We start from the raw sequence: 14,731 nt of genomic DNA, 5'->3' as shown, positions 1-14,731 counted from the left end.
TTATCAGGTGTTTGCTGTTTAGTGTTGAATGTGTCCTGACGCTGTGTTTCTGCAGCATGACGGTATCAGCTCAATTCAGTTGAACAAACAAATAAAAAGCAAATATCAGCTCCATCTTTACAGTGTGAATCCATTATAACCTCATTTCTCACTCCTGCAGGGGAAACAGAGAGACGTGTGTGTTTACCTGCAGGATGTTAACATGACAGGAAGCGTCTCCAACAAAAGCCTGCGCCTCTTTGGCTGTCATGGCCTTGGAGAAACCTCGACCCTGGCGGAGAAAAACAGAGTGATGTCAGTAAATCCAGAGATAAAGAGTGGTATAGTATATGAAGTGTGGATGTAAGCGTCCGTCCTCACAGTGACGATGATGATGCTGGTCTCAGTGATGACGTTCTTGTCGAGCTCATTGAAGGTGGGGTCAGGGTGGTAGTTGAAGCCCTTGAGGTCCTCCATCACGTTGTCCAGCTGGAGGACGGTCCGCAGAGACGGGCTGTTGGCGCAGCAGTTTACCGCAGGAGAGTCAAACTGGAGGACAGTGCCGTTCTTACTCAGAGACTCCTGGAAAAACTGAAGAAGAAGATAAAGAAGTGAGTGAGTCCAGCTGCGACATGTTTTCTTCTTTTACATTCAGTCAAGACCAAATTACAATGTGTAAATTAAGACAACACAATGAAACAAGAACAAATGTGTCCCCTTCTGTTCCTGAGATATGACGTTAAAACATGATGATGTCACAGTCAAGCTGACCTTTGACCTTTTGACCTTCATTATTTTATCCTGTTAGACATTTGGGTCAAGTTTGGTCAGAATTTTTTGAGGTCACAGTAACCTTTTACCTTTGACCACAAAACTTGAATTAATTTATCCTTGAGTCTTAGTGGACGTTTGCGCCAAATTTGAGGATATTCCCTCAAGGCATTCATAAGATATCTTATTTTCAAAGGACGAGACCGATGCAAGGTCACAGTGACGTTTGACCACAAAATTCTAATCAGCTCATCTTTGAGTCTAAGTAGATGTTTGTGCCAAAGTTTAAAATTCTCACAAGACGACCTTGAGATATCATGTTTACAAGAATGTGATGTATGCAGAAATGTACGCACTGACGGACAACCTGAAACCATTTTACCTCTGGTCATGGCTATTGCTGGGGTGTAGGCATAGTAAAACTTTTTTTTTCTTTTTAAATTAGCATATGATATATTAAATATGTCACAGTGACCTCTGACAACCAAATTCTAGTCAGCTCATCCTCAAGTCCAAGTCGACGTTTGTGCAAAATTTGAAGGGATAGAGATATCGTGCTCATGAGAATGAGACGGAGGCAAGTTAATAGTGACCCTGACCTTTGACCATCAAAATCTAATCAGTTCATTGTTGAGTCCAAGAGGACATTTGTGCCAAATTTGGAGGAATTCCTTCAAGGTGTTCTTCAGATATCAACAGATGAGATGGACCAGGTCAAAGTGACCTTGAACTTTGACCTGTGAACAACAAAATCTAGTCAGTTCATCATTGAGTCCAAGTAGACATTTGTGCCAATTCTGAGGGACTGAGAAATCTCCTTTACAAGAATGAGATGCATGCAAGGCCACAGTGACCTTGACCTTTGAATGCCTAATTCTAGTAAGTTTATTCTTCAGTCCAAGAGGATGTTTGTGCTAAATCTGAAGAGAATTCCGTCAAGGTGCGCTTGAGATATTATGTTCACAAGAATGAAACGAACCCGGTCACAGTGTCCTTGAACTTTGACCTACGACCACCAAAATATAATCAGTTCATCATTGAGTCCAAGTGGACGTTTGTGCCAAAGTTCAAGAAATTCCCTCAGGGGTTTTTAAGATAATTTATTCCCAAGAATGAGATGGGCGCAAGGTTACAGCTGCCTTGACCTCTGGCCACTAAAACAGATCGTTCATCATTAGGTCCAAGTGAATGTTTGTGCCACATTTGAAGAAATGCCTCTAAGGTGTTCTTGAGATATTGTGTTCAGGAGAATGAAACGGACATACAAACATCATGAAAACATAACGTCTCTGGACACAGCTATCACCAGTGCGGAGGCATAAAAATAAAACAAGACAAAAAAATAACGACAGAAATCCTGACGTTTGCTTCGGCTCTCACTTCTTTTAAAACGGAGCTGAAAACATTTGACATTGAATCAAATACGGCTCTTTGTGTTTACGACTTTCATCTCTTCATTCATCCTGTTTAATTTATTACAATTTTGCTCTAAAATCTTGTTCATATCTCTCTTTTTTATGTCCTTGTATCTCTTGTTTATCAGATTCAAAATGGAGGACTGTAGGATGACTGAAATGAAGGAATCATTTTGCAGAACTCTTCCATTATCACGCAGTGAGATAAAATAAGAACAACCTTGTTTTTTCTGTTGACAACCAGTGGCTTTAAAAATATAACCATTTTTAATTTTTAATTATTTCTAATGGTGAGTAGGAAAGTGTTGACAGTTTGTTTGCAGTGAATCTCTCCACACTTGAATCAAGTGATTCCAGATTTTCAGTGCAGGTGTAACTTTTACCTCACATTTCCTCTGTGTCTCTGTCTCTGTGTCTGTCCCCCCCCACTGTGTCTCCCCCTCTTTGTTCCTGGTTCAGACGGCAGCGTTTGATGAAGTGACGATGAAACGACTTCCCCTCCTCTCCCCTGCAGTGAATCTTTCCTCAGAGACTCTGTCACTCAGAGTTATTCAGCGGTGAAATAGAAGCACCACCGTCCCCTTTCTCTGTTTCAGCCTCCTGACTCAGGAAGTGTCAGTCAGATGCACACCGATACGCATCAGGCCGATAGAAACAGAAGACTGGTCCTCTCTGTGTCGTCAAAATGATGTGGTTTGACTGATGGAACATTTATTGATCAGTAAAGCTCCTGCAGCCTGAGCTGATCTCTGAAGAGACGTGTCGATCAGACAGTAAACAACCACAGCACAAAAATGTATTGTCTTTTGCTCTCTGACAAGAACAAAAGTAGAATTACCACCTCGTTGTTGTATGACTCCACAAACCAGTCCAGTGTCTCTGACAGTCTCCATCCATGTCAGTGAAAACATGGATGCTTCCCACACAGAAGATCTATACAATCAGCACAGTTTCACTGACCAAAAACGTGTTGTGAGGTCACAGTGACCTTGACCTTCAGCTACTAAATTCTAATCAATTCATTCTTGAGTTCAAGCGACGTTTGCGCCAAATTTGAGCAAAGTCCCACAAGGTGTTCTTTAGATATAATGTTCATGACAATGCAATGGATGGGGTCACAGTGACCTTGAGCTTTGACCATGAAATCTTAATCAGTTCATTTGTGACTCAAAGTGGGTATTCTTGAGATATCTGGTTAACAAGACAGATGCAAGGTTACAATGATCTTGACCTTTGACCTCTGACCACATTTGAGGCAGTCCCACAAGGTGCTCCTTAACGCTTCCAATCAGAGTTGTCGCCTACGCAAAGGCATAAAAATAAAAAATTTGAATACTCAACCATTCTCTTGAGGCAACTTGATTTGGTTATTTTAATTGGATCATACTTTCTCCTGTTTTTCCAAATTCAGACTCTGTGATGACTGTTAGCTCTGAGCTAAATGTTTATATCACAGTAACAGGTGTCAAACTAATGTCAAGTTTTATGGTATTAAACATTTTTAAAAGCCGATTCCTGACAGTTTGTTGATAAATTTTTCTCGTAATGATCCTTGACTGGATGTTATAGTTTGCTGATGTTATCTTAGTTTTTAATTTCCATTTTCATCCGCTGCCTCACTGCAGAGGCCAAACTGCCGATCCATTTAGCTTTTCATAATACGAGTTCTGTTCTGTAGTCTAGATGTTTTCTAACACTTTGTTAAAGATCATCTAGCTGCATGTTATCTTTGATAAAATGTTTTCTTGTTAACAAAAACGTGACACTGACATGAGGATGAAACGAGAGGGGAGAAAGAAAACAGAAGAAGAAGAACTGAAAGAGAAACACTGATTTGTAGGAGCGATAAATAAACAGAGGAAGAAGAAGACAAACAAACTTCCTGCTGAGAAATGAAGTCGGGACACAGAGGAAATGAAGAACCACTTTAACAAAGAACCAACAAACTCCACACGTTTTTGTTTTTCTATTTGTGTTGATGTGTTTGTGTCCTCTGTTTCATTATGTCGGTGACTCGTGCTCAGACTGAGGTCTGATGTTCATGTGTCTCATGCTCTCACATTTTCTTCTATACGTTCAATGTAAAGCACTTTGAGTTTATCTGTGACGAAATGTGCTACATAAATTAAACTGTCATTGCCATCGATCTGCAACAACAACAACAACACAACTTCCTACCTCTACAGACGGGGTCTTCTGTGTGAACACGTCGTCAGTGGACGTCAGGACTTTCATCGTGGCTTTCTGGATCAGATCAAAACCACTTCCCTCCACCACAATCCTCCGCCCACCGCTACACACACACACACACACACACACACACACAGTTGTAAATTAATTTAAGCACATGTATTTAAAAGCAAAACTTTCACCAACATCATCAAATCACAGCTGATCAAACTGAGTGACGACAGACGGAGACATTTTAACTTTAAAGGATTTTTGGTTTTCATCAAATCTTCTCTGACAGCAGATTTAAAGTTAAAGTGTGTTTGACCTTCGCAGAGTGAACACACACACTGGATGTTTCAATATTTAATCTGCCTACGACACAAAAACACTTCACACAGAGTGCTTTACTTTTCTGTTTTTGTTCTGCTCATGAACAGTATTTTACTTCTGTCCGACATAAAGCAGCTCACTCACCATATGAAGCTGTCTTTGGGGTAGTAATCTGTGATCTTGGGGTTTTCGGAGTACTGGTACGCAGCTGTCACGTCCTTGGTGGTGTTTTTACCGTATCTCACCGTCACCGTTAACGGGTCAGAGGGGACCTTCTGCCCTCGGTACCTCCCGGTCTTACAGGTGATCTCTTCGCCGAACTCCAGGCTGAGGAGGACAGAGGAAGACTTTTAAATGACCTTCAGAAAACACACGCAAACATGTGAGACACTGTGTCAACAGGTGTTTCTTACACTTCACAGGGGACTCCTCCCACACTGACGGACACGTCCTCTTTAGAGGCCGTGTCCAGGTCTTCTCCTTTGATGGTGATGACGGTTCCTCCGGCTGCTGGACCCCTCGCGGGCTGGACAGAGACTGGTTTGGGGTCCTGGACAGAGACGATGATAAATGAGCTGTTTGTTCTTGAACGGTGAGAACATGGACTCATGGGTCACTCTGAAGCTCAGAGAGGAGACCTTTGACCTTGAACCACAAAATTCGAATCAGTGTATTCTTAAGTCCAAGTGAACAAAATTCCCTTATGGTGTGCTTGAGATATTGTGTTCAAGAAAATGAGACAGATTTAAGGTCACATTGACCTTGACCTTTGACCACTGAAATCCACTCATTTCCTTGTTGAGTCCAAGAGAACGTTTGTGCCAAATGTGAAACTAATATTGAGTCTGTCTTGACCTTCTCTCTTCTCTGCTGGTTTGGGAATCTCAACATCAGATCCAAACATGCACTAAATAGCATTGTGAAAACGAGAAGCAAGATCTGGGGAGTTCTGCAGGGTACGTTATCCGGACTGTTTTATAAACAGATAGTAAGGAAGACTAAAGCTGTCGTTTCTGACAGCTCCCACTCCCTTTTCTCAGACTGTCAGTTTTTGCCTTCTGGCTCTCGGCTCAGATTTTTCTCCCCCCGTTAAGAGTAACGGAAACAAGCACTCCTTCATTCCTACGGCTATTTCTCTTTTGAATGCAGGGCAGTGGAAGAGTCTGACTCAGTACTGAGGAGAGTCTAGGCTGGTTGTTACTCTTGTTATGATCATGGATCTTTGTTGTTTTTAACCTCTGTGAGGCACTTTGTGTTACTGTCATATGAAAAGTGCCATATAAATAAAGTTGATTTGATTTGATTTGATGTGACGAGTGACGATGTTGTTGATGTTGATATTTGTAATTGTTGTTGATGGCCACTGTATTTGGTTCCCCTCTTCTCCCCCTGACTGCATGTTTTTGTAATACATGTTTTAACTTGCTGTGCAACTAATTGCCCTCTAGGGACAAAGTAAAGTTGAAGTTGAAGTTGTTCCTGAGACATCACGTTCACGAGAATGAGAGAGATTCAAGGTAACAGTGACCTTGACCTTTGACCACCAAAATCTAATCATTTCAGCCTCGAGTCAAAGTCAACCTTTGTTCCAAATTTGAAGACATTCCCTCAAGGTGTTCTTGAGATATAACGTTCACCGGAATGAGAGAGATTCAAGGTCACAGTAACCTTGACCTTTGACCCTTGACCACCAAAATCTAATCATTTCAGCCTTGAAGCAAAGTCAACCTTTGTTCCAAATTTGAAGACATTCCCTCAAGATGTTCTTGAGATATAACGTTCACCGGAATGAGAGAGATTCAAGGTCACAGTGACCTTGACCTTTGGCCACCAAAATCTAATCAATTCAGCCTCGAGTCAAAGCCAACCTTTGTTCCAAATTTGAAGACATTCCCTCAAGGTGTTCTTGAGATATCACGTTCACAAGAAGAGAGATACAAGGTCACAGTGACCTTGACCTAGACAACCTAAAAACCTTCCCGGTGTCGCCGTCCTCGAGGCACAAAAACTCTTGTTTAAGTTTCAGCGGTGTCAGTGCGTCCAACACTTCCAGATAAAGTTTGTGCCTCGCTGAGTTATTTTCCTCGGTCTTACTTAATGAAGGCTTGTAATTAGTTTTCAGAGCGTCACGTACCGTCTGTGTTGCTGCTCAGGAGACTTTTTTATTTTCAGACTGAAACACTTTGGCATGAAGATAATCACATTTCAAGAACAAAAACAGCCCGGGCTCCGTCAGGCTGAATGTCACAGACGGACAAAACAGCAACAAAGAGAAAAATAAAACCAGACGTAACCATTAAAGTTTAACGGCGCAGAGTTCATTACGTTCCAGCTGCAGGTGAAAACACTTTGATCACATCAAACTTAAATATGTTTTAAAGCTGAAGGAGTCCCGTGGTATTCAGGCAGCGTGCTGGAACTGAAAACAAACACAGGACTGCACGGGGAGTATTTGAGGAATATTGATAAAGACGACGGCGGCCGCTGAAGCACACCAGCTGGTTGGTTTCCTGTTTGTTCTGGAAGGTTCTTTGCTCCGCCGACAGCGTGACAAACAAAACAGGAGCGGATATTAATTCTTCAGCTACACCGGAGGATAAAGCGCCTTCGGAAACTTAAGAAGTCAATCTGTCTGGAGAATTAAGACACAGCAGCCGAGCGCAGGGTGTGAAACAAGTTGTTTGTGCTTGTTTGGGAGCTAAAATTAATAAATAAAGAAATAAATAAACAAAGGTGTAAATGTGAAATAACACAGCGGCGCAGCACAGGAGAGTGTGTGTCGTGCAGCTGCTGAGATGTACCGGAGCATTTGGTTTGTTGGTGTTTCAGATTTGTTCTCGCTGTTCCTGCAGACAGACTGAATCTCCCTGAAGACAGACAAACTCACAACAGCAGCTCCGCCTGGCTCAAGTTTTATACAAACAACACAACAACACAGGAAGCAGCACTTACCCAGATATATTCAGTCTGAAGACAGACACAGAAACAAGACATTCAAACTAAGCGTGGGCGATATCACGGTGTTACAGTATGCCAAAGCAAGCTTGAGATATCTTGTTCACAAGGATGAAATGGACATGAGGCAACGTGACCTTGGACCGCCAAATTCTAAGTGGTTCATCCTAAAGGACATTTGTGCCAAATTTGAAGTACAAACTTGTATGGTAGCCTCGGCCATCAGTGTATGAATGTGTGTGTGAATGGGTGAATGTGACTCGTAGTGTAAAAAGTGCTTTGAGGGGTGAATGTGACTCGTAGTGTAAAAAGTGCTTTGAGTGGTCGAATGACTTGAAAGGTGCTATACAAATGCAGGTCCATTTATCATTTACCATTACAACTGAACAGCGTCAAGACGGTCTTCTAGGTCCCTTTTTAAATGACATGACCGCCACCTGCTGGTATGAAGCAGTATTTCCTCTCCTGCAGGCGCAGAACACTTGTCTGGTTTGGTGTGGCCAAACACAGCGGCGTGAAGTGAGGGCACTCTGGACACCGCTAGTTCCCTGACGTAAGTTTGGCGTGTCTGGGACTTGACAGGTTAAAATTGGAGACTGCCACCTGACAGATTTTCTGTTAACTTATCGACTAATTGTTTCAGACTCTGGGCTGTAACAACTGTATCAAACTACCTGCAGTGTCTCTTTAAATGACCTGAGAGTGTTACCGAGGCAGGAGCAAAATGTTTTTGTGCGTTACACTAATATAAAGAAGTGATTACATTATTGAGGTGGGTCTGCCTGTTTCTGTAGCGCTGCTTTAATGTTTCTGTTTTGACAGCCACAGAAACAAATAATCTCCGAGGGAAGTTTAAAGTTTACCGTGGGAGACAAACTGCTGCTGAAGTAAATGAGTCATTTTGGTCTCAGCAGTTTGCTTTAATTGGCTCTTTGTCAGCCCGACAGAAATATGAAAGTGAACAACAACATTTAAATGGAACCACTGAGCCTAGTTAGAGGAAGCAAACAGAACAGCAGGTGAAGCTGATTTATTGTGATCAGATTTGTTTCTCTGTTTGCAGCGAGAACACAGTTTGGGTGAATTTGTATGCGCTGGATATTTTTACGCCTGGCTGCATCTTCAGGGAGCTCCACACCAGAGGAAAGCTGCATGTTAGAGACCTTTGAATGTTTGTGGGATTTGATCTCCGGGGTTTGAAGTGTCACACAGTGTTCTGTATTGCCTCAGAAACTTTGCTGCGGAGTGTACACTGGGGTGTGTCTGCAGGTTTCAGGAGGGCACGTTTAACTATTTTTTAAAAGGCTTCCTGCAGGTGAACACAGATGCAACAAATTCAGAGACAAAGCTGCTGGATTTATGGCAGAGAGGCAGTGAATGCATCAAACTACTGTACAGACGGAGCGCTAAACACCTGGAAATAACATGTTCAGAGCACTGAAGTCTGGGTTTAGTAAAGCAGACAGGATGCATGTTGTTGCTGTATATAGAGACGTCCTGTGGAGTTCTCACAGCATGAAGCCAGGAGGCAGGAATGTGTATCACAACATCAGCGTGCATGATGCAAGCAAAATGTGGAACTGCTCAGAAAAACATGGCTTCATAACGTTACTTCCTGTTTCCATCCATGTCAGTGAAAACATGGATGCTTCACACACAGAAGATCTATACAATCAGCACAGTTTCAAGATTAGAGTCACCAGTTCAGTATCTGACCAAATGTCTCCCCTTCTGTTCCTGAGAACTGACGTTAAAACATGATGATGTCACAGTCAAGCTGACCTTTGACCTTTTGACCTTCATTATTTTATCCTGTTAGACATTTGTGTCAAGTTTGGTCAGAATTAGTGTATTATTGAGTTATGACCAAAAATATGTTTTACGAGGTAACCTTTTGCCTTTGACCACAAAATTTAAATAAATTCATCCTTGAGTCCAAGTGGACGTTTGCGTCAAATTTGAGGAAATTCCCTCATGACGTTCTTGAGATATCTTTTTCATAAGGATGAAATGGACATGAGGTAACCGTGACCTTGGACCACCAAATTCTAAGTGGTGTCGAAAATGACATTTGTGCCAAATTTGAAGTAATTCCCTCAAGCCGTTCTTGAGATATCTTGTTCACAAGGATGAGATGGACGTGAGGTCACAGTGACGTTTGACCATGAAATTCTAATCTATTCATCCTTGAGTCCAAGTGGACATTTGTGCCAAATTTGCAGAAATTTCCTCAAGGCATTCTTGAGCTATCATGTTCCCAAGAATGAGACATAAGAGGTTGCATAGACCTCGACCTTTGGCAATCAAAATCTAATCTCTTTATGCTTGAGTCCAAGTGCACGTTTGTGCCAAATTTGAAGAAATTCCCTCAAGGTATTCTTTTGGTATCATGTTCACACGAATGAGACAGATGCAACTTCACACAGAACTTTGACCTTCAACCAAAAAATTCAAATCAGTTTATTCTTCAGCCCGAGTGGATGTTTGTGTCAAATGTTTGAAGACATTTCCTCAAGGTATTCCAGTAGATATCATGTTCACAAGATTGAGACAGGTGAGGTCACAGTGACCTTGACCTTTGACCACCAAAATCCACTTAGTTCATCTTTTAGTCCTCGTGGACATTTGTGCCAAATTTGGAGAAATTTCCTTGAGACATAAAAACATTTAAGACTCATCTAATCTGAGTTTAAGATCATTTAATACTTTTTAAGGCCTTTTATTAGTAAGTATGTATTTCAGACTTTAGTTTAAGACCTTTTTCAGACCCTGTGGCTGCCCATCTTCAGTGCAGTGTTTAAGGCTGAGACATGTTTGAGGCTGAGAGGTGTTTGAGGCTGAGAGGTGTTTGAGGCTGAGATGTGTTTGAGGCTGAGAGGTGTTTGAGGCTGAGACGTATTTGAGGCTGAGACGTATTTGAGGCTGAGAGGTGTTTGAGGCTGAGAGGTGTTTGAGGCTGAGAGGTGTTTGAGGCTGAGACATGTTTGAGGCTGAGAGGTGTTTGAGGCTGAGAGGTGTTTGAGGCTGAGAGGTGTTTAAGGCTGAGAGGTGTTTGAGGCTGAGATGTGTTTGAGGCTGAGATGTGTTTGAGGCTGAGAGGTGTTTAAGGCTGAGACGTGTTTGAGGCTGAGAGGTGTTTGAGGCTGAGAGGTGTCTGAGGCTGAGAGGCGTTTGAGGCTGAGAGGTGTTTAAGGCTGAGACGTGTTTGAGGCTGAGAGGTGTTTGAGGCTGAGAGGTGTTTGAGGCTGAGAGGTGTCTGAGGCTGAGATGTGTTTGAGGCTGAGAGGTGTTTGAGGCTGAGAGGTGTTTGAGGCTGAGACGTGTTTGAGGCTGAGACGTGTTTGAGGCTGAGACGTGTTTGAGGCTGAAAGGTGTTTGAGGCTGAGACGTGTTTGAGGCTGAGAGGTGTTTGAGGCTGAGAGGTGTTTGAGGCTGAGTTGAGGCTGAGAGGTGTTTGAGGCTGAGAGGTGTTTGAGGCTGAGAGGTGTCTGAGGCTGAGGTGTGTTTGAGGCTGAGACGTGTTTGAGGCTGAGAGGTGTTTGAGGCTGAGAGGTGTTTGAGGCTGAGAGGTGTCTGAGGCTGAGAGGTGTTTGAGGCTGAGAGGTGTTTGAGGCTGAGAGGTGTTTGAGGCTGAGAGGTGTCTAAGGCTGAGAGGTGTTTGAGGCTGAGACGTGTTTGAGGCTGAGACGTGTTTGAGGCTGAGACGTACCCGATAGGTGAAAAAGACCTGAGACCTTCCTGTCCTCCCTCCGTCTACCTCCACCTCCACCGCTCCGCTGTTGGACGGTTCAAACGGGAGGTCAGACGGCGGGACTCTCCTCGCCGGGCCAATCTCACACACCACACTGTGGACAGGAAGAGACGTTCAATAAATACAACTTCCTCTCTGTGTTGAATACTGTGTCTGGCAGCTTTCCTGTCCAGTGAAAAGCACGTATCTCCCAATGAGTTGATGTTTGTGATAAACTGAAGCTGTTCTTTTATGTGTATCTGTAAAACCCTCCTGATCAGCTGAGTGTTGCTGCAGCAGTGACATCACATTCAGAGAGGAGGTCTCCAGGTGTTTGCAGTCATTAATTACTGTCAGAGGTTCATGTAATGAGCTTCACCTCCACTTGTTGAGACAACACAAGGTCTCCTGTCTGCATGTTGATGTAGCTGCTGTCATTGTGGTGTTTACCTGGTGGAGACGGAGTATCTGTCCGCCTGGTGGACACAGTCCACTCCGGCCACTGTGATCTTCTTGACGTCCTCTTTCTTTATTCCCATGTTGGAGCCTTTGATGGTGACGGAGATGCGACCGTTCAGAGGGCCGAAGCGAGGGACAATCTGCAGGGAGGAGACAGTGAGACATAAATATTTCTAACTTTATCAAAGCCTGTGTGGACCCATCTGTGTTTGTCTTTATTAGCTGTTTATTATTTCTAACTGGGAAACTTTCATGTGTTCATGTGCAACTTTTTGGCCGATACATGGTCATGAGGCGACGCAGCAGGGAGCTCTCATCACCACTAGTTCTCTGACATCAGTTTGGTGTGTCTGGTCCTTGACAGGCTAAAACTGGAGATTGCCACCTGACAGATTTTCTGTCAGTTGACTGATTAATTGTTTCAGACTCAGCCTGGGCAACAACACTGGATTGTGTTGTTAATGTGCTAACTGGCTAACTAGCATCAAGACGCTCTTCAGACGACCACCGTCTGCTGCTGTGGAGAGTTATTTCCTGTCACATAGGCGCAGAACGCACGTGCTGGTTGGCCGTCAGCTGTAGTGGGTGACTTTTTAACAGGTGTGGGTGGGTGTGGCTTTGACTTAAAGTTTCTTTATGCTTCTGCGTACACTCGTACACTCAACGCAACGTGCACGCAGTTGCTGTGTGCCTATCATAGTTCTGCGTCCTGTTGGTCTCTGTCGCTATGCAATTCCTCGCCAAAGCGCTTGGGGGCGCGGCGTTCTTTTATACACCTACCTAGACTCTGTGACGTCTGGGGTCGTTACTCGTTCATTGTTTGTTTATCTTCCAGCTTTGCTCTAGTCACAGTGAATATGGCAACCGAGAGAGAAAGACTGTTGCTGGAGCTCGAAATGATCGACAATGAACAACAAATGCTCTTATTACAAATGTTACGATGACGACAAAGAGAGAGGCGACTGCGCCGATGGTCTGTACTGCCGTTGGATGGCTCAAGGCAGACTACGGGCGAATATGTGAGGCAGCAGCAGGAAGTGAAACCTAGTGAAATGCCGGCAGTGATGTAGTTTGAAGGACCAATCATAGCTCTTGCGGTCTGCGTTGGGTCTGCGTTGCCTTGACGCGTGGTTAAAATTTTTTGGAGGTCCACGTCGCATCTCTGCGTCAGTCACAGAGGGACGCAACGCCTCTGCAAAGCCCTCTGCGTCGTAGGTACGCAGAAGCATAAACCTTGCTTTAGACATAATGACAGGTAACAGGTCGGGTCTGGTACTGAGCTTTATGGGTATGGGCAGGTGTGAGTTTTCAAAAATAGACCTGTGCAGGACTCTGACACAAACCATCAGGAAACATTTCTGCTAAAGAGAAAAATAATCGGACCTTCTGGAGCAAGTTGGTTTTGGTCTCACTCACTCTGGACTTTAGCTCCTCCTTTACTCACTGACGCTTCTCCTCTTGTCACCTGAACTGAACTGACAATCAGAGGGATTTCATCCACTGACAGGCTCTGTCTTCACCAAAGCCGACTGGACATGCTGCACTGGCTAAAATAAACAAGCCGATGAGGGCAAACAGTGCAGGACAAACCACAAAAACTATGGCGACGGATGCTCACTGACCAACGGCCGACTATTGGCTTGTTGTGTCGGGGCCTTCAAGGAAACGTTTGTAGTGATGTATTTCTTTAGTAGTTCATTCACTGACGGCTCTGCCATCGGCACTTTAACACGCTGTAAAAAGATCTGAATTTTTCAGAAACAGAGTTTGATATACGACACGCCAAGGCTGCAATTTGTAGTTTTGTTGTTGTTTCTTGAGATGTGCGATATGGTCTGATAAGGACCATGTGTATGCTTTGTTGTCTTCAAGTTTAATTTTAACAAGATCTAAGGATTAATATCAACTACAAGAGCTTCTTTTCATCTCACTAGTTAAAACTCTCGCCACTAAAAGCTCAACGTGCTGAAGCGGAAATAATCAGCAACAACTCTTGACCTCATCAGCCGCTGCCCCCGAAGGAATATCGAGTTGAAACAAATGACTGATGTTCCAAAGGAAATATGAAACAAATTGAAAAAGGAGCCAAACTGTGAATAAAACATGGAGGGAGAGAAAATGAAATGTCACAAAGAGGAGGAGAGGCGATTGATTGAGAAATTGTCTGTTTGTGAAAAGCTGTATGGATTCTGAGAATGCAGAATTTGATCTAACGAGGGAGAGGAGTTGTTAAAATGAATGTGGAAAAGATAGAAATGAGAGAACTAATGGAGCCGATTATCCGAACAGATGGAGCGACTGTATTCATCCTTTATTCATCCCTGGAGTGCAGCTCCTCTTCTTCTTCTTCTGCACAACACAAAGAGTCTGATTCATAAAGCAGCTAAAGGTGAAAATATTCACCCTGTGTCACTTTGTCAGTCTGCCTGCGTGTGCATACAGTAAATGTCTGCATAATCTTTTTATAGATATATTTTTATAAAGATATTACTCAAACAGCTTCTGTGTTTGAAGGAGATTTCCCAAAGTGGCAGATAAAGCACAGGAGGTACAAGTGAGTAGAACCTCATTTAAAATCTCACTGCTAATGACGATTCATTGCATTAATGGAATTAAAACATTAGTAATGCTAAAGGAAATATTCTGGGAATTATCAGCCCAGATTTATACAGACAGTTTCGCTGTTAGTAAACACTTGCCTCTTTTACATTGGCAGATTTTCCGCGAATGTTGGGCCGTTTTGCCGGCAAGCTGCGAGCGTTTAGACACACAGAGCCGGATTGGCGAGTTGATCCGAGGTGCCCAATTTTCCGCCTCGTAGGGTAGACATATTGGTGGAACCCTTTTAGTTTAAACAGACCGAAACGGCCTTCTGCAACAGGAGGGGCTGTTGATGACTTGTGGGAGGAGCTGTTGATGA

General features: G+C 43.3%; 1 protein-coding gene across 2 annotated transcripts in view; it reads right to left on the bottom strand.

Moving 5' to 3' along the window:
* The window catches only part of plxnb2a.1 (plexin b2a, tandem duplicate 1), a 263,227-nt gene that overhangs the window by 28,330 nt on the left and 220,166 nt on the right, over positions 1–14,731 (bottom strand). For both annotated transcript variants that reach the window (XM_050035913.1, XM_050035914.1), the window contains exons 19-25: positions 11,803–11,951; positions 11,332–11,467; positions 5,081–5,217; positions 4,812–4,994; positions 4,344–4,458; positions 361–570; positions 188–271 (exon numbers count right to left, since the gene is read on the bottom strand). In XM_050035913.1, coding sequence (XP_049891870.1) covers positions 188–271; positions 361–570; positions 4,344–4,458; positions 4,812–4,994; positions 5,081–5,217; positions 11,332–11,467; positions 11,803–11,951 — 1,014 coding nt within the window. The remainder of the gene's footprint in view (positions 1–187; positions 272–360; positions 571–4,343; positions 4,459–4,811; positions 4,995–5,080; positions 5,218–11,331; positions 11,468–11,802; positions 11,952–14,731) is intronic.

Source organism: Epinephelus moara, chromosome 23 (genome assembly GCF_006386435.1).
Source record: "Epinephelus moara isolate mb chromosome 23, YSFRI_EMoa_1.0, whole genome shotgun sequence".
In the NCBI taxonomy this organism is placed as follows: Eukaryota; Metazoa; Chordata; class Actinopteri; order Perciformes; family Serranidae; genus Epinephelus; species Epinephelus moara.
The sequence above is the reverse complement of the archived record's forward strand: the minus strand, read 5'-3'. Positions and strand labels throughout refer to the sequence as shown.